The sequence below is a fragment of the Schistocerca piceifrons genome, chromosome 3 (genome assembly GCF_021461385.2).
Source record: "Schistocerca piceifrons isolate TAMUIC-IGC-003096 chromosome 3, iqSchPice1.1, whole genome shotgun sequence".
Lineage (NCBI taxonomy): Eukaryota > Metazoa > Arthropoda > Insecta > Orthoptera > Acrididae > Schistocerca > Schistocerca piceifrons.
Window position 1 is genome coordinate 70,282,791 of NC_060140.1, and position 19,735 is coordinate 70,302,525.

General features: G+C 40.7%; 1 protein-coding gene across 3 annotated transcripts in view; it reads right to left on the reverse strand.

Annotated features, from left to right (window-relative positions):
• Nucleotides 1-19,735, reverse strand: part of LOC124789446 (PRKCA-binding protein) — a 99,411-nt gene that overhangs the window by 52,043 nt on the left and 27,633 nt on the right. For all 3 annotated transcript variants that reach the window (XM_047256806.1, XM_047256808.1, XM_047256807.1), the window contains one exon: nucleotides 253-526. In XM_047256806.1, coding sequence (XP_047112762.1) covers nucleotides 253-526 — 274 coding nt within the window. The remainder of the gene's footprint in view (nucleotides 1-252; nucleotides 527-19,735) is intronic.

Sequence of the window (19,735 nt, forward strand, 5' to 3'; positions counted from 1 at the left end):
TGAAGTGGTGAGTCTCAAGCCCTGCCTTTTGTATGCTCACTTCTGATATCAACAATCCTTAAAAATATTTGTCAGTTTTTTTTACTGAACATTAAAAAAATGTACTTTTGATGCCTTCCACTCACACACCATGACAAAAGAAGATTGATCTTAAAATGAAGAGCTACTGATGCCAGTAGTAAATGAGCACCAATTTAGTTTTTAAGCATATAAGAGGCAAAGAATATTCAGATTCTCAAAGAACAAACTTACCTTTGTACACCTGCAAGAGGTCAAAAAAGGCACGTAGTACTCTTTTTGAATTATCCACAAGCCCACGGTACATGTTCTCCGTCTGTTCCAGCTCTTGAAGTTTGCGAACCAAAGTGTCATTGCAGAGAATAGCTCTTGATAAACCCAGAGCATCAGCTGTGGCAGTACTCATGTTCTCTACCAAACGATGCTTCACTTTCTTCAGAATTATGTCCAAAGTCCGCCCTTGTTGTGGATCTGCATGAAGCTTGTTGTAATTTATTGTTACCTCGTCCTATAGCAAAAGAGTAATCACTTGAACAGGTACCATATGAACACTGTCAATGACATGAAGAAGAAAATAAACAGGTCAGAAAATTTTTAAAAAAGACAGAGAAAAATTAAAAGCAGCAAAGAAAAGGAATAGATTTAATGTAGGCAAAGTGAGTGGTGAGATCCAGCACATGTAAAGCCACTTCCTTCTTGTGTAGTTCTGAGAAACCAGTGTCTGGAGGGAAAATCCAGATGGCACATGCAATGAAACAGACACCGAGGTCACAACTGTCATGTTGTAGAGTGTGCTCTGCCATAGAATATTGTGTGTTGCCAGTAACAACCTCTGTCTACACCCGTTCATCCTAACTGATAACTTGGTTGTAGTTATGTCACTGTACAATTGAACTATGTTTGCATAACAGCTGGCACACAACACCTGTTCTTTCACAGGTGGCTCTGCCTTTGTTAGTTTATGTTTTTCCAGTTACAGGGCTAGTGTAGGTGGTGGTTTGATGCAAGTCTTACAGTGGGGACAGACACAGGGCTAGGAGTCACAGAGTAAGGAAATGGATGCATAAGGGACTTAGGGTCTGACAAAAGACTGGTAGGGGGAGGGGGGGGATGAAAAGCTATTCTAGGTGGGGTGGGTAAAATATCAGATACAATGGACATCATTTCACTCATTTCAGGACATGATTTAAGAACGTCATAGCCCTATAAAAGTAGCTTATTAATACTTTCAAAACCAGGATAGTACTAAGTGACAAGAGGTATAGCCCTAAGTTGTTTTTGGAGGGATTAGCATCAACAGGATTGGATGTAATGAACCGGGAAATCTGCTTTTGAACTAGGCTGATGGTATAGTTACAAACAGTGAAGACCCAGGTCATGTATTACTGTAAGGAGTCAGCATCTAAACAAATATGTTTGCCTTCAATGCAAAGGCTGTATGGAAGGAAATGTTTGACAAGAAAAGGATGGAACTTTTATTTGTTTGTAGGCTTAATGTGAACAGAAATGTGTAGCTGCGCAAGGTGAACATGAGGCCAACATAAAAAAAATGTGGCATCAAATATGGAAGAGGTCCAAGTAGAATTTAATGGGGAGAATGTATTTAGAGTTTCCAAAAAACTTTAATGAGTCAACCTCACCATGAGTCCATAAGGCAAAGATGTCATCAATGCATCTAAACCGAACCAGGAGCTGAAGGCCTATGGATCCCAAGAAAGTCCCCTTCAAACAATCTCTGAAAAGGTTAGCATATGAAAGGGCCATCGTGGTTTCCACGGCCACCCCCCTGGTTTGTTTGCAAGTCAGTCCCTCAGAGGTATAGTAGTTAATGGTAAATATAAAGTTGACGAAGTTGAGGAGGAATGTTGCATGGGTTTGGAATCAAGTGGGTGCCAGTTGGGGTAATGTTCGGCAGCAGACAGACCATATGCATGGGGAATATTGGTATAGAGCGAGGTGGCATCAATGCTGACAAGCAAAGTGTGTAGTGGTATAGGGAGAGATACAGATTTCAGATGATCTAGGAAATGGTTGGTGTAGGAGTCTCTAACCACCAAGACAGAGATATATTCAGTGGGTACTTTGAAGAAATCAGTTACAGGCTGACCAGGGTGGTTGGGTTTGTGGGTCTTAGGAAGAGGCAAAAAGGTGGGAGTGCACAGATTGGGTGGGTTAAGAAATTCTATGGATTGTGATGTTATTCCTTGTGTGGGCCCTGAGGTTTTAAGAAGGGAATGTAGGTCTGTTTGTACCACAGGGTTAGGATCTTGGTGGCAGGTAGATCCCTTGTCTGTCAGGAGGATAATGATGAAGTCATCAGTTTTTAGGATACAAAGTTCCTGGAATTCTGCAGAGGAGAGGTTAGGGTCATATTGTAGGGACCTCAGGAAGGGTGGTAGGGCAACACTGAATGTTACGAATTATCACAAAGCTTGTAAGGCGTAATTTTGAGATAGTGGTGTTGGATCAAGTTGGGATTGTGGTTGGAACTCTTCAAAGCAGGGTTCAATGTCAGGTTTTGAGACAGTGTTGCAAATTGATACTTTCAGTGACTGGAATGAGGACTTCTTGGTAATGCGGATGCAACATTTTATCTTGCATAGAGAATCACTGACAGATGTAAAAGTAACTTCAGTGTACCCCAGGAGAGAATGATATTTAGGATGAGGAGGCATTGACAGATGCAGAAGTAACTTCAGGAATGTCTAATGGACAATTACTGGGACCCTTGTTGTTCATATTGTATATTAATGACATGGCAGACAATGTAAGTAGTAGCTACACACTCAGTCAGGCCTTAGTACGCAGATATGACAGTGGTGCCCACGTGACATGAGTTGTTTGTGTGTGTGTGTGTGTGTGTGTGTGTGTGTGTGTGTGTGTGTGTGTGTTTTTCCTAGTCTTCTTTTTCACTGTGCCCATCTGCACGTCAATCCCTCCTTTATGTTTTGAGTAGCTAGCCATCCTTTCAATATTGTTGTTATTCCATCCTGGACTTTCTACTGTTTGAAAAATGTAATATACTATGACTACAATATCAATGAGCCACAACAGGAGCTAGTCAACTAATCAAGTTACCTAATGTCGAGTTGGCTTAAGTTGATCTCTCATTCCCGTTGCCAGCTTTAAACTATGAAGTGCGAACAGTGCAGGCAAAAACACAGACCATCTACAGAACTCTGGCAACGTCAAGATGTTGTCACAGAGACATTTACAAAATGATGTAACATGATTGGTTGTAGCAGGTGCACAAAGTTGCTGCGTTCAGCCCAGCAACTGTCAAGTATCTTCTTATAGTGACTTAGTAGGAATATACAACTGAATGATCACATAGGTTCAGTTGTTGGTAAAGCAGGTAGCAGTCATTAGTCATTGCTTCACTGATAAAATACTGGTGAAAAGTTGTTGGTCTACAATTGAGATATACTTGTGTGACCAATACTAGAATATTGCTCAATACTGTGGGACCCATATCAAACAGTTATAAGAAGGGATATTGAACAAAGACAAAGAACTACAGCACATATAGTGAACGTTTTTTTTACCCATGGAAGTATGTCATGGAAATTCTGAAAAAACCTGAACTGGCAGATACTTTATATAAATGAGAAAACTAGGAATATCCCATTGCCTCACACATATCACTCCTATAGGGACTGCAAAGACTAATTGTCCCAGTCACAGAGGCATCCAAGCAGACATTCTTTTAATGTTCAGTATGTGAATGGAATGAGAAGAAACCATAACACACTGTAAAATAGGAAGTGCCCTCTTGCATGTACTTCACAATGGTTTGAAGCTTATGGAGATGGATTTATTGAAGAAACAAACAATATTATAGTTTTGAGGTCTAATATAGATAAATAACTGACTTGGAGGGACCACTGATTTTTATGTGCAAAATACTAAGCAAAGATCTTACTCTGATCAACAAGACATCCAGGTTTACTGACAGAGCATTTAGAGGATTATCTGCTATGAACTTGTATTCTCAGATCTATCATGTTCAATTAAATCATGAGGAAGGACAAATGTAGGATAGCTAAAAGGAATATTGACACTAAAAAAAAGTACTGAGGTAAAATGCTTCTAAGCCACCATTCACAGTCTGCCAAATATTCTTTTGTTATGGAATGTTCTTATAGAGTGTAAATACTTTAGGATTAAAGGAGACTACTAACCAAAAAGCAGAAGCATTGAGTTGACAATATGCATACACAAAAGGAAGAAAACTTGCTAGCTTTCAGATTTTATCCTTTGATGATCTAGAGTGAAATAAGTACATAAACACCCACACATGCCTATGCACCTACATGGTGCAAGCTACACTGGCAATGCCAACACCCTTGTTGTGGTGTGGGTAGTGTCGATTGGTGTGGGTGGAGGGAGAGGGATGTGGGAGGCAGGAGTGGATAGCTATTGGCTTGGAGGGAGATGGCCAGTTTGCTGGCTAGGAATGCAGGTGGTGGGAGAGGGTAGTGGGGTTTTGGGGGGCAGGTATAAGAGCTGGTACAGTTGTACCTGTGGCTGGGAGAAGGTACACACTGAAGGCTACATGGGGATGTGAACTGAGAGGGGGTGACAGGATGGACAAAGGGGAAACTGTTGGGTGTAGGATGTGGTGACAGCGGGTTACCTGAATTGAGGCCAAGACAATTATGGGAGCAGAGGATATGTTGTAAGAATAACTCCCATCTGTGTAGTTCAGAGAATCTAGTGGTGGAGGAAAGGATCCAAATGGCTCAGGTTGTGAAGCAGCCATGAAATTGACCACGTTGTCCTCAGCTGCATGTTGTGCCACCGGGTCATCAACTTGGTTCTTGACAAGTTTGGTGGTGACCATTTATATATTTATTTATTTATTTAGTGCATGGCTTACATGGATTTGGTATAAAATGTAAAAATAAAATGTATAAAACAAAGTGATAAAATTTCACAATGTATTCACAAGGATAAATCAAAACATTCATCCTGATGGTCTGCTGGTTGGTAGTCATACCAACAAAAAATGCTGTACATTGTTTGCAGCAGAGTTGGTATATGACATGGCTGCTTTCAAAGGTAACCCAGCCTCTGATGGGGTAGGATAAGTCAGTGACAGGACTGGAGTAAGAGGTGCTAGGTGGATGGATCGGGCAAGTCTTGCACTTCGGTTCGCCACAGAGAGATGATTCCTGTGGCAAGGGGTTGGGAGTCGGAGTGCATAGTGATGGACTAGGATGTTGTGTAGGTTGTGTGAGTAACAGAACACTACTAAAATGACAAGATGAATCTTGGGTAGGATGTCTCTTATTTCACAGCAGAATGAAGGATAATCAAACCCCTGACAAAGGATATGGTTCAGTTGTTGCAGTCAGGCTGATACAGGGTGAGTGAGTGCTCTTTTGTGGCTGATTTTTGGAGGGGTGGTGGGAAGATTGGGAGAAGATGAGGATATGGCACGTGAAATCTGTTTGTGAACTAAGTGGTTTCTTTTTTTTTTTTTTGGGGGGGGGGGGGGGGGGTATTTCCCGTCTGTGAAGGCCTTTGAGGCCTTCTGCATACCGCACAAGGCAGTTCTCATCACTGCAGATATGTCATCCACAGGCGGCTAGGCTGTACAGGTAGGATCCTTTGGTGCAGAAGGGATGGCAGCCACTGAAATGCAGGTACTGTTGGTGATAAGTGGGTCTAATGTGGACAGAGGTGTGGATGGAGCCATCAGTGAGGGGGGGTCAACATTCAGGAAGTGGTGCATTGGGTAGAGGAGGACCATGTAAAGCAGACGGATGAAAAGGTTTTGAGGTGGTGATAGAATATGGATAGGATGTCTCGGCCCTGAATCTGGCTCATGAAGATATCATCAATGAAACCAAACCAGACTGAGGGGCAGGAGGTTTCCTACAGATGGCCCATAAACAGGCTGGCATAGGAGGGTGCCATGCAGGTGCTCATGTGTGTGCCATAGATTTGTTTGTAAATCTTCTCTTCGAAGGGAAAGCAGTTTTGGGTCTGGATATAATGGGCAAGGTTTATAATGAATGAAGTGGTGGATTTGGAGTTTGAAGGACATTGGGAGAGGTAGTCTTTGATAGTGGCAAGACCCTGGATATGAGGGATGCTAGTGCATATGGAGATGATATCAACAGTGATGAGTAGAGATCCAGGAGGTAGAGGGGTGGGGATGGCGGAAAGTCAGTGAAGGAAGTGGTTAGTACGTGGGAGGCCAGGTTTTGGGCAACTCATTGGAGGTGTTGGTCAAAAACAACATAAATTCTTTCAATGGGAGCACAATAGCCAGCAACAAAGAGGCCTCCAGGACTGTCGGGTTAGAAGATTTTGGGGAACATATAGAAGGTGGGTTTATGGGTTTCTGTTGGGGTGCGGAGGGAGATGCACTCAGGTGAGAGGTCCTGGGAAGGGTCTATGGATTTGAGTAGGTATTGGAGGTATTCAACTCAGGTATTGGAGGTATCCCCCCATGAACCATGGACCTTGCCGTTGGTGGGGAGGCTTCCGTGCCTCAGCGATACAGATGGCCATACCGTAGGTGCAGCCACAACGGAGGGGTATCTGTTGAGAGGCCAGACAAACATGTGGTTCCTGAAGAGGGGCAGCAGCCTTTTCAGTAGTTGCAGGGGCAACAGTCTGGGTGATTGACTGATCTGGCCTTGTAACAATAACCAAAATGGCCTTGCTGTTCTGGTACTGCGAACGGCTGAAAGCAAGGGGAAACTACAGCCGTAATTTTCCCAGAGGGCATGCAGCTTTACTGTATGGTTAAATGATGATGGCGTCCTCTTGGGTAAAATATTCCAGAGGTAAAATAGTCCCCCATTCGGATCTCCGGATGGGGACTACTCAAGAGGACGTCGTTATCAGGAGAAAGAAAACTGGTGTTCTACGGATCGGAGCGTGGAATGTCAGATCCCTTAATCGGGCAGGTAGGTCAGAAAATTTAAAAAGGGAAATGGATAGGTTAAAGTTAGATATAGTGGGAATTAGTGAAGTTCGGTGGCAGGAGGAACAAGATGTTTGGTCAGGTGATTACAGGGTTATAAATACAAAATCAAATAGGGGTAATGCAGGAGTAGGTTTAATAATGAATAAAAAAATAGGAATGCGGGTTAGCTACTACAAACAGCATAGTGAATGCATTATTGTGGCCAAGATAGACACAAAGCCCATGCCTACTACAGTAGTACAAGTTTATATGCCAACTAGCTCTGCAGATGATGAAGAAATAGATGAAATGTATGATGAGATAAAAGAAATTATTCAGGTAGTGAAGGGAGACGAAAATTTAATAGTCATGGGTGACTGGAATTCGTCAATAGGAAAAGGGAGAGAAGGAAACATAGTAGGTGAATATGGATTGGGGGGAAGAAATGAAAGAGGAAGCCGCCTTGTAGAATTTTGCACAGAGCATAACTTAATCATAGCTAACACTTGGTTCAAGAATCATAAAAGAAGGTTGTATACCTGGAAGAATCTTGGAGATACTATAAGGTATCACATAGATTATATAATGGTAAGACAGAGATTTAGGAACCAGGTTTTAAATTGTAAGACATTTCCAGGGGCAGATGTGGATTCTGACCACAATCTATTGGTTATGAACTGCAGATTGAAAATGAAGAAACTGCAAAAAGGTGGGAATTTAAGGAGATGGGACCTGGATAAACTGAAAGAACCAGAGGTTGTAGAGAGTTTCAGGAAGAGCATAAGGGAACAATTGACAGGAATGGGGGAAAGAAATACAGTAGAAGAAGAATGGGCAGCTCTGAGGGATGAAGTAGTGAAGGCAGCAGACGATCAAGTAGGTAAAAAGACGAGGGCTAATAGAAATTCTTGGGTAACAGAAGAAATATTGAATTTAATTGATGAAAGGAGAAAATATAAAAATGCAGTAAATGAGGCAGGCAAAAAGGAATACAAACGTCTCAAAAATGATATCGACAGGAAGTGCAAAATGGCTAAGCAGGGATGGCTAGAGGACAAATGTAAGGATGTAGAGGCTTGTCTCACTAGGGGTAAGATAGATACTGCCTACCGGAAAATTAAAGAGACCTTTGGAGAGAAGAGAACCACTTGTACGAATATCAAGAGCTCAGATGGCAACCCAGTTCTAAGCAAAGAAGGGTAAGCAGAAAGGTGGAAGGAGTATATAGAGGGTTTATACAAGGGTGATGTACTTGAGGACAATATTATGGAAATGGAAGAAGATGTAGATGAAGACGAAATGGGAGATAAGATACTGCGTGAAGAGTTTGACAGAGCACTGAAAGACCTGAGACGAAACAAGGCCCCGGGAGTAGACAACATTCCATTAGAACTACTGATGGCCTTGGGAGAGCCATTCATGACAAATCTCTACCATCTGGTGAGCAAGATGTATCAGACAGGAAAAATACCCTCAGACTTCAAGAAGAATATAATAATTCCAATCCCAAAGAAAGCAGGTGTTGACAGATGCGAAAATTACCAAACTATCAGTTTAATAAGTCACAGCTGCAAAATACTAACGCGAATTCTTTACAGACGAATGGAAAAACTGGTAGAAGCGGACCTCGGGGAAGATCAGTTTGGATTCCGTAAAGATGTTGGAACATGTGAGGCAATACTAACCTTACGACTTATCTTAGAAGAAAGATTAAGAAAAGGCAAACCTACATTTCTAGCATTTGTAGACTTAGAGAAAGCTTTTGACAATGATAACTGGAATACTCTCTTTCAAATTCTGAAGGTGGCAGGGGTAAAATACAGGGAGCGAAAGGCTATTTACAATTTGTACAGAAACCAGATGGCAGTTATAAGAGTCGAGGGGCATGAAAGGGAAGCAGTGGTTGGGAAAGGAGTGAGACAGGGTTGTAGCCTCTCCCCGATGTTATTCAATCTGTATACTGAGCAAGCAGTAAAGGAAACAAAAGAAAAATTCGGAGTAGGTATTAAAATTCATGAGGAAGAAGTAAAAACTTTGAGATTCGCCGATGACATTGTAATTCTGTCAGAGACAGCAAAGGACTTGGAAGAGCAGTTGAACGGAATGGACAGTGTCTTGAAAGGAGGATATAAGATGAACATCAACAAAAGCAAAACGAGGATAACGGAATGTAGTCAAATTAAATCAGGTGATGCTGAGGGAATTATATTAGGAAATGAGACACTTAAAGTAGTAAAGGAGTTTTGCTATTTAGGGAGCAAAATAACTGATGATGGTCAAAGTAGAGAGGATATAAAATGTAGACTGGCAATGGCAAGGAAAGCGTTTCTGAAGAAGAGAAATTTGTTAACATCGAGTATAGATATAAGTGTCAGGAAGTCGTTTCTGAAAGTATTTGTATGGAGTGTAGCCATGTATGGAAGTGAAACATGGACGATAACTAGTTTGGACAAGAAGAGAATAGAAGCTTTCGAAATGTGGTGCTACAGAAGAATGCTGAAGATAAGGTGGGTAGATCACATAACTAATGAATAGAATTGGGGAGAAGAGAAGTTTGTGGCACAACTTGACCAGAAGAAGGGATCGGTTGGTAGGACATGTTTTGAGGCATCAAGGGATCACAAATTTAGCATTGGAGGGCAGCGTGGAGGGTAAAAATCGTAGAGGGAGACCAAGAGATGAATACACTAAGCAGATTCAGAAGGATGTAGGTTGCAATAGGTACTGGGAGATGAAGAAGCTTGCACAGGATAGAGTAGCATGGTGAGCTGCATCAAACCAGTCTCAAGACTGAAGACCATAACAACAACAACAACAGCAACAACAACAACACTGGAGGTATGTTGGACATCTAAATGGCATCACCCTGGCAGAGCTTGTAGGTGGAGGAGTCTGGTAATTGGCTGAGGCCTTCCATCATGTGATTATTGTAACCCATCACAATAGTAGTGACGCCTTTGTCTGAAGGGAGGACAATTAGGTCTGGATCTGTTTTCAGGTTGCGTATGACGGGCCTTTTCTTCTGCCAAAATGTTAGTGTTCTTAGGTAGGAACCTGGGGGAGAATGATGAGGCCAAATTGGAAAGGGGGGGGGGGGGGTCACAGTTGGAGGTCAGTATGAAATGGGAGACGCAAGGTTCAATGGTGGGATCAGGTTGGGTTTTTGGTTTTGGTTCGAGGGACTGGTGGCAAAGAAGTGTTTCCACAGTAGGGATTGGGAGAAGGAGAGTAGGTCTTGGACAATTCCAGCATGGTTAAATTTTTGGGGTGGGGTTGAAAGTTAGGCCTTTGGATAGGACTGAAACTTGTGTGTGACTGATGATATTCGTGGAGAGCTTAACAACAGTGTTTAGGGTTTGCTTGGGCTCAGGGTTTTGTGGGGTGTTTGGCGGGAGTTTTGGAGGTAAATTGAAGAGGTCAGCTAGGCAGGCCTGGGTGCTATGAGGGGTTGACATGGGGTTCAATATGAGGAAGGACGGGTGTCGGCAGAAAGTTGTGCCCCAAGGCACTGACAGATTGTGTCTGGAATGCTCTTCCAGCTGTTGGACTGCAAGGGTTTCTATTTCAGAGAAGTTGTGTATGAAGTGAGTGTCACACTGTAACAGTGTCTTTAAGAGGGAATATAGGTGGTTCTGGGATGTCTGGCCATTGAGGTCTGTGAGGAATAGAGCCTGGTAGGTACAGGATGTAGGACTGGGTTTTAGCCGAGGAAAGGGATACTTTCCTGAACTTGTAAAGAAAGATGAAGCAGTGGTCAACTGGGATAGGGATGATGTTAGGAAACGGGAAATGACACAGGAATGGGCGAGTTAAAACCATTACATGCCCAATCTACCCACTCAGCACCTCCTGTTCTAGTCTTGTTTATCCTAACACATCAGAGACTACCTGTGAAAGCAGTCATGTCATATACCAACTCTGCTGCAAACACTGCACAGCCTTTTATTACCAACTAGCTGTCCACCAGGATGAATGGTCACTGCCAAACTGTTGTCAGGAACAAAGCTGACCACTTATACACAACATGCAGCTGAGCATAACATGCTCAGTTTCACTGGCTGCTTCACAACCCGAGCCATCAGTGTCCTTCCCTCCACCAACAGCTTCTCTGAACTACACAGATGGGAGTTATCCTTACAACACATCCTCTGCTCCTGCAATTGTGCTGGCCTTAACCTCAGATAACTCACTGTCCTAACTTCATCCAACTGTCTCCCCTTCCTCCATCCTATCACTGGCAATGGTTGTTATTGCTGTAACAAACGATATTTGGTTATTTCAGTTTTTTACGATGCCAGTTTAACCTGACTGTTAAAACCATTCAAAATAACAGGTTTCAGAAATAACCAATTTTCAGTTTGTTATTCTTATTATTTCCTGTGATAAATGTAGAAATCAAAGAAAGATTAAAGAATTTTGATTCTCAGTTTCAAGATACACAGAATCAAAATACTAAATTAAATGGGCAAACAAAAGAAAACTTAGTCCATCCACCATTCGCTGATTTTCTCGACAAGTGGTAAGTGGTTGAATATTATACAAAAAATCACCAGTACTGTCCTACTGATTCTAATTTTCTGAAAGTCTGCTCTAAAACCATGCCGTAAACAAGGAACATACCACTACTTCAGCTTTACGAATAGTCAACACTTATGGGAGAGAACTGAGGTTGAATAACTCTCTTTTTCATGTTAATTTGTCCATTTCCAAGGACTGCAAGCAGGCATATTATGTAAACACTGGCAACAGATCAGCTACTTCCTACTTTTATCATAAACTACAAATGAATTGTTTCAATGAATTGTTAAGTTTTAAGTTTTCTCCTCATATCATGTTGCAAGTTTGCTGTGGTTCTTCCTATTTTTAATCTTTTAAAGAAAATGGAGCATTGTACTTCGCCGATACTACACTTTGTAAAATACTTCCAGACTAGGGATGGCATCATCTCGTTGATGTCGGATGACGACACTAGGCCACACCACATGGTAACATGTACACTACCGCCTTCATAATGCTGTTCCAATACTTATGCCATGTGTTTCTCGCTCATTTCTGTTGACATTGTTATTAAAACAGTACAGGTCTTTTTCTCATTTTCTATTACAACCCAATATTTCAAAACAATGGAAATTTTATGAATAAAAAGTACTCATTTTTAAAAAAATGTTTACTTAAAAACAAAATTTTTGCTTGCTGCTATGGCTAAACGATAGTTTGGTTTTCTTGCCCAGTTATTAGTAAAATATAAAAAATGCTTGTTATAATCGAGGCCAAACAAATACCAAAAAAATTAAATTCACATCCCCACATCACCTTCAGAACACGCAGTTTCCCACCAGCCACTACAATCATACCAGCCCATATATCTGCCAACACTCCCTCCACTTACATCTACATATACATATGCACTCTGAAAGCCATCATATGGTATGTGGTGGAGGGTACCTTGTACTACTACTAGTCGTTTCCTTTCCTCTTCCACTCGCAGACAGAATGAGGTAAAAAGACTGTTTATATGCCTTCATATGAGCTCTCATTTCTTCTATCTTATGTTTGTGGTCCTTATGCAAAATATATGTTGGCAGGAGGAGGACTGTTCTGCATTCAGCTTCAAATGCTTGCTCTTTAAATTTTCTCAATAGTACCTCACGAAAAGTATGTTGCCTTCCCTCCAGGAATTCCCATTTGAGCTCCTGAAGCATCACTGTACCACTTAGGTCTTTTTGAACCTACTGGTAATGAAACTAGCAGCCCACATCTGAAATGTTTCAATCTCTTCATTTAATCCAAACTGGTGTGGATCCCAAGCACGCCAGTAGTACCCACAAATAGGTCACACTAGTGTCTTATATATGCTCTCCTTTATAGATGAGCCACACTTCCCTACATTCTCCCAATAAACTGAATCTGGCCATTCACCTTCCTTACCACAATCCTCACATGCTTATTCCAGCTCATGTCACTTTTCAACATTATGTTCAGATATTTAAATGACATGACTGCAGGACTGTGTCAAGGAGCACACTGCTAATGCTGTATCAGAATATTATGGGTTTGTCTTTGCTATTCACCTGCATTAACTTTTCTATTTTTGGAGCCAGCTGCCACTCATCACCCCAACAAGAAATTTTTCCTATGTCATGTTGTAACATACTACACTCACTCATCTTTGACACCTTTTCATACACTACAGCTTCATCAGTCAACACTGCAGATTGCTGCCCACCCTGCCCAACAGATCATTTATGTGTATTGAAAATAATAGTGGTCCATCACACTTCCCTGGACCCAATGGCCTTGCCACAGTGGTAACACTGGTTCCCGTCAGAAGTTAAGCAGTTGGGTTTGGCTAGTACTTGAATGGATCACCGTCTGGGTCTGCCAGGTGCTGTTGGCATCAGGGTGCACTCAGCCTTTGTGAGGCTAATTGAGGAGCTACTTTACTGACAAGAAGCACCTCTGGTCATGAAACCTAACATTGGCTCGGAGAGCAGAGTGCTGACCACATGCCCCTCAATATTGACATCCAGTGATGCCTACTGGCTGAGGATGACACGGTGATTGGTCAGTACCACTGGACCTTCCGAGGCCTATTCGGGCACAGGAGGAGGACACTTCCCTGGGGCATACCTCACAATACCACCGTATCCGATGAACACTTGCCTTCGAGGACAACATACTGGGATCTATTACCTAAGAAGTTTTCAAGCCACTCACATCCAGGAACCTATTCTGTTTTCTCACGCCTTCATTACCAGTTTGCAGTGGGGTATCATGTAAAATGCTTTTCATAAATCTAGAAATATGGAATCTGCCTATAGGCCTTCATCCATAGTTCACAGTACATCATGTGAGAAAAGGACAATTTGTGTTTCACATGATTGATGCTTTCTAAAACCATGCTCATTTGTGGAGATAAGCTTCCTGGTCTCTAGAAAATATATTACATTTGAACTCACAATGTTGTTGTTGGGTCTTCAGCCCTGAGACTCGTTTGATGCAGCTCTCCATGCTACTCTATCCTGTGCAAGCTTCTTCATCTCCCAGTACCTACTGCAACCTACATCCTTCTGAATCTGCTTGGTATATTCATCTCTTGGCCTCCCTCTACGATTTTTACCCTCCACGCTGCCCTCCAATACTAAATTGGTGATCCCTTGATGCCTCAGAACATGTCCTACCAACCAATCCCTTCTTCTAGTCAAGTTGTGCCACAAACTTCTCTTCTCCCCAATCCTCTCCAACACCTCCTCGTTAGTTATGTGATCTACCCATCTAATCTTTAGCATTCTTCTGTAGCACCACATTTCGAAAGCTTCTATTCTCTTCTTGTCTAAACTATTTATCGTCCATGTTTCACTTCCATACATGGCTACACTCCATACAAATACTTTCAGAAACGACTTCCTGACACTTATATCTATACTCGATGTTAACAAATTTCTCTTCTTCAGAAACGCTTTCCTTCCCATTGCCAGTCTACATTTTATATCCACTCTACTTCAACCATCATCAGTTATTTTGCTCCCTAAATAGCAAAACTACTTTACTACTTTAAGTGTACCATTTCCTAATCTAATACCATCAGCATCACCCGACTTAATTCGACTACATTCCGTTATCCTCGTTTTGCTTTTGTTGATGTTCATCTTATATCCTCCTTTCAAGACACTATCCATTCCATTCAAGTGCTCTTCCAAGTCCTTTGCTGTCTCTGACAGAATTACAATGTCATCGGTGAACCTCAAAAGTTTTTATTTCTACTCCATGGATTTTAATACCTACTCCAAATTTTTCTTTTGCTTCCTTCACTGCTTGCTCAATATACAGATTGAATAACATTGGGGAGAGGCTACAACCCTGTCTCACTCCCTTCCCAACCACTGTTTCACTTCCATGCCCCTCATCTCTTATAACTGCCATTTGGTTTCTATACAAATTGTAAATAGCCTTTCGCTCCCTATATTTTACCCCTGCCACCTTCAGAATTTGAAAGAGAGTATTCCCGTCAACATTGTCAAAAGCTTTCTCTAAGTCTACAAATGCTAGAAATGTAGGTTTGCCTTTCCTTAATCTAGCTTCTAAGATAAGTCGTAGGGTCAGAATTGCCTCACGTGTTCCAACATCTTTACGGAATCCAAACTGATCTTCCCCTAGGTCGGCTTCTACTAGTTTTTCCATTCGTCTGTAAAGAATTCGAGTTAGTATTTTGCAGCCGTGACTTATTAAACTGATAGTTCGGTAATTTTCACATCTGTCAACACCTGCTTTCTTTGGGATTGGAATTATTATATTCTTCTTGAAGTCTGAGGGTATTTTTCCTGTCTGATACATCTTGCTCACCAGATGGTAGAGTTTTTTCAGCATTGGCTCTCCCAAGGCCGTCAGTAGTTCTAATGGAATGTTGTCTACTCCTGGGGCATTATTTCGACTCGTGTCTTTCAGTGCTCTGTCAAACTCTTCACGCAGTATCATATCTCCCATTTAATCTTCATCTACATCCTCTTCCATTTCCATAATATTGTCCTCAAGTACATCGCCCTTGTATAGACCCTCTATATACTCCTTCCACCTTTCTGCTTTCCCTTCTTTGCTTAGAACTGGGTTTCCATCTGAGCTCTTAATATTCATACGTTCTCTTTTCTCACAATATATTCAATAATTCTGCAGTAAACCAATGTTGAGGATATTGGAATGTAATTTGGAGGGTCTGTTCTTTTAGCCTTCTTATATACAGGAGTCACCTGAACTTTCTTCCAGTTGCTTGGGACTCTGCACTGGGTAAGAGATTTGTGATAAATGCAAGCTACGTAAGGTGTCAATGCAATAGACAAACTAGGATTCCATCTGGACCTGGTAACTTACATGTTTTCAAGTGTTTCAGTTGTTTCTCATGTCACGGATGCTTATCACCATGTCCTCTGTACAGGAGTCTATACCATGGTCAAACGACAGTGTGTTTGTACAAGTCTCCTGTGTGAATGATTTCTTAAATGTGGGATTTAAAACTTCGGATTTTGTTTGGCTAGTTTCAACTGCCACACCAGACTGGTCAACAAGAGACTGGATGGAACCCTTAAACTTGCTTAGCGATTTTACATAGACCAAAATTTTCTTGGGTTCTCAGCCAGATCATTTTCGAAGGTACGACAGTGGTACTTGTCTATGCTACAAGCACAGATATTTTCACAAATTCTTGAATCTCTACTAACCTTTGCCTGTTGTCATCTTTGCATTCTCTTTTGAGCCAAGACTGCAACAGCCTTTGCTTCCCCAGCATTTTCTGTATATCATTGCTAAATCACAATGGGCCTTTTCTGTCCGTAATCCACTTACTAGGCATATACTTGTCCAGAGCACAATTTAAAATCTGTAAAAGCTTTGTCCATAATTCATCTATTCCATCATACTGGAACTAAATGATTGCAACTCATTGTCTAAGTGAGATGCTCACAACTACTTATCTGCTCTTTCTAGCAGAAACACACTTCTAATCTTCTTGACTGATCCACACAAAGTGTTGATGCTAATTACAAGGGATTAGAAATTGATTCAATATTTCTAGATTTCCAGAAGGCATTTGACACTGTACTTCACAAGTGCCTTGTATTCAAATTGCATGCTTATGGATATCATCTCAGTTATCCGACTGGATTCATGATTTCCTGTCGTAGAGGTCACAGTTCGTAGTAACTGACGGAAAGCCATCGAGTAAAACAGAAGTGATTTTGCAGCATTCCTCAAGGCAGTGTTATAGGCCCTCTACTGTTCCTTATCTATACGAACTCTTTAGGAGACAATGTGAGCAGTTGTCATAAGTCGTTTGCATATGTTGTCATTTATCATGTAATACAGTCATCAGAAGATCAAAACACATTGCAAAATAATTTAGAAAAGATATATGTATGGTGCAAAGTTTAGCTGTTGACCCCAAATAACAAAAAGTGTGAGGTCATCTGCATGAGTTGTGAAAGGAATCCGTTAAACTTTGGTTACATGATAAATCAATCAAATTTCAAGGCCTTAAATTCTACTAAATACCTAAGAATTACAAAGACAAACTACAAACAACTTACATTGGAAAGAACACTCAGAAAATTTTGTGGGGAAGGTGAACCAAAGACTAATTTATTGATAAAACACATAGAAGATACAACAGATCTACTGAAGAGACTGCCTACAATACACTTGTCCGTCCCCTTTTGTAGCACTGTTGTGTGATGTGCGATTCTTACCAGATAGGATTAACAGCATGCATCAAGAAAGTTCAAAGAAGAGCAGAACATTTTGTATTATCGACAAATAGGTGAAAGAGTGTCACAGGTGTGATACAGGATTTGGGGTGGCCATCATTGTTTAAACAAAGGCGTGTCTCATTGCGGCAGGATCGTCTCACAAAATTCAAACCCCACCATTCTCTTCCAAATGCAAAAATATTTTGTTGACACAGACACACATAGGGATAAATGGTCATCATAATAAAATAGCGGAAATCAGAGCTCGCACGGAAAGATATAGGTGCTGGTTTTTCCAGGCTGATCAAGAGTGGAATAACAGAGTGTTATTGTGAAGGTGGTTCGATGAATTCTCTGCCAGGCACTTAAATGTGAATTGCAGAGTATCCATGTAGATGCAGATATGGATGTATTAACTTTCATAACAATAGTCACTATGACGATACCATGATCACTAATCCCTGTCTCTATACTGATGCTGTCGATATGGTCTGCCCTTTTTATAGCTAAAAGGTCTAAGATATTTGCATCACATGTGGGCTGCTGAACTAGGTGCTCAAGACAGTTTTCAGATAACATGTTCAAAACTACATCACAAAACTGTCTACCCATACCACCCATACTCAGTAGGTTAAAACCACCTCCAACTAGTATTGCATGATACTGACTGTAAACTTTCTTTGAATGAATCTAGAATTGTCACAACAAAATCAGGTGGCCAGTAAAAACATCCAACAATTACCTTGGTTTCACCTACACCCGTTATACGAGACCAGGTAACTGTCACACACCTGCATTCCTAGCCAGCAAACCGACTGACTCCCTGTGAGCTCTCGGCCTCCCACCTCCCTCTCCCTCCACACACACCACCCAACACTACCCCCCATCGCAATCAGTCCACCTGTCACAAAAAGAGCATTGGCACTGTCAATCTAGCTGGCAGTATGTAGGAGCGCAGGTGTGTGTGTGTGTGTGTGTGTGTGTGTGTGTGTGTGTGTGTGTGTGTGTGTGCGCGCGCGCTTTATTTTGTTTTAATTTAGCTCATCAACGGATAAATTCTGAAAGCTAGTGAGTTTTCTTCCTTTTTTTGTGTGCCTACTGACAACTCAATGCTTCTGCTTTTTGGCAAACACTCTTTTTTAAAATTAAAACCACTAAAGATTATTATGCTGGTGTGATACATTAATTCTCACCTTCCTCAGTAAGGACATACATGATGAACGTGCACTCTGAAGTATGGAGAATTATTACATAAAACAATGGGAACTCACTGTGGCAATGTGTGCTCCTATTGAAGCAGGCTGGCAACATTTCAATAAACTGGCCACTATATTAAAAGAAATAAAACAAAGCGTGCTTTCGGGAAACAATCTAAAAGGCTGTCTAATAGAAAAATGTATACACATGATTAAGCACTAATGACCATAAATTTAAGATATCACTGGATATCTCTACAATTATATAAAGACAAGTCATTGTTTAATGTTGTTACCAAACATCTCAGAAAGGACATGAGTGATTTGCTTCAAATTTTTACAATACACTTTAATAAACATTCAGATGGACATAGGCTGTATATTTTTAAAATATATATGTTATATATTGTATTCAATTATACAGATTGCTGGCAAAACTCTCTACACGTTCAAAACCAATTTACTTCAAATATTTATATGATATGCTAATAAACCTTTGGACAGACAAACACTACATATTTTTTAATATATATGGTATAAAAATATATATTCAAGATGCATACTACTACACCAAGATAGTCTGATGTTCAATATTGTTACCAAAAATCTTGAAAAGTTATTGACTGATTTACTTCACATTCTTAGATGATACTCTGATGAACATTTGGAAGGACATGGGCCACATTTTTAATAATATATGTATATCTATACTACTATATAAAAACAGAATATCATTTAACATTGTTACAAAAATTCTCGAAGAGTTCTTGATAAGTATTACTTCAGACTTTTACACAATGCTCTCTAATAAACACTCAGGTGGCAAAAGGCCACATACACAAATATGTATATAACATGTACAGGGGAAACGTTATTATCAAAAATCTTGGAAAGTTCTTGATTGATTTACTTCAAATTTTTACACGATACTCTAATAAAAATTCAGACATTGTCCATATGTAATATTAAACAACAATGCGCAGGTATTCTGTTAAAACCAACTGTGGAAAAGAAAATGCTGTGCTGTGAAAATTTGCCGCATAGTTTTCCTTTTCACAGTCAGTTATAATTGCAATAGTGGGACATTTACAGCATTAGACAAATGGTTTCTCCCATATATGAAATTTGTCCTTACATTTAATTTTAAACAAGTATTGTGTGCACAAGAATGTGCTGTTTTGTTTTGTTTCTCACAGTCAGTTTTAATAGAAAACATGAAAGTTGTATATATGGCTTATCATCTTATGATTACAACACTACTACAGAACCTAAATCATCCAAACCTTTGTAACAGTACATGTCCACAGAGTAAACAATGTGAAATACTGTCATTGAAGCTACTATCGTCACAGATCCAGCAACTA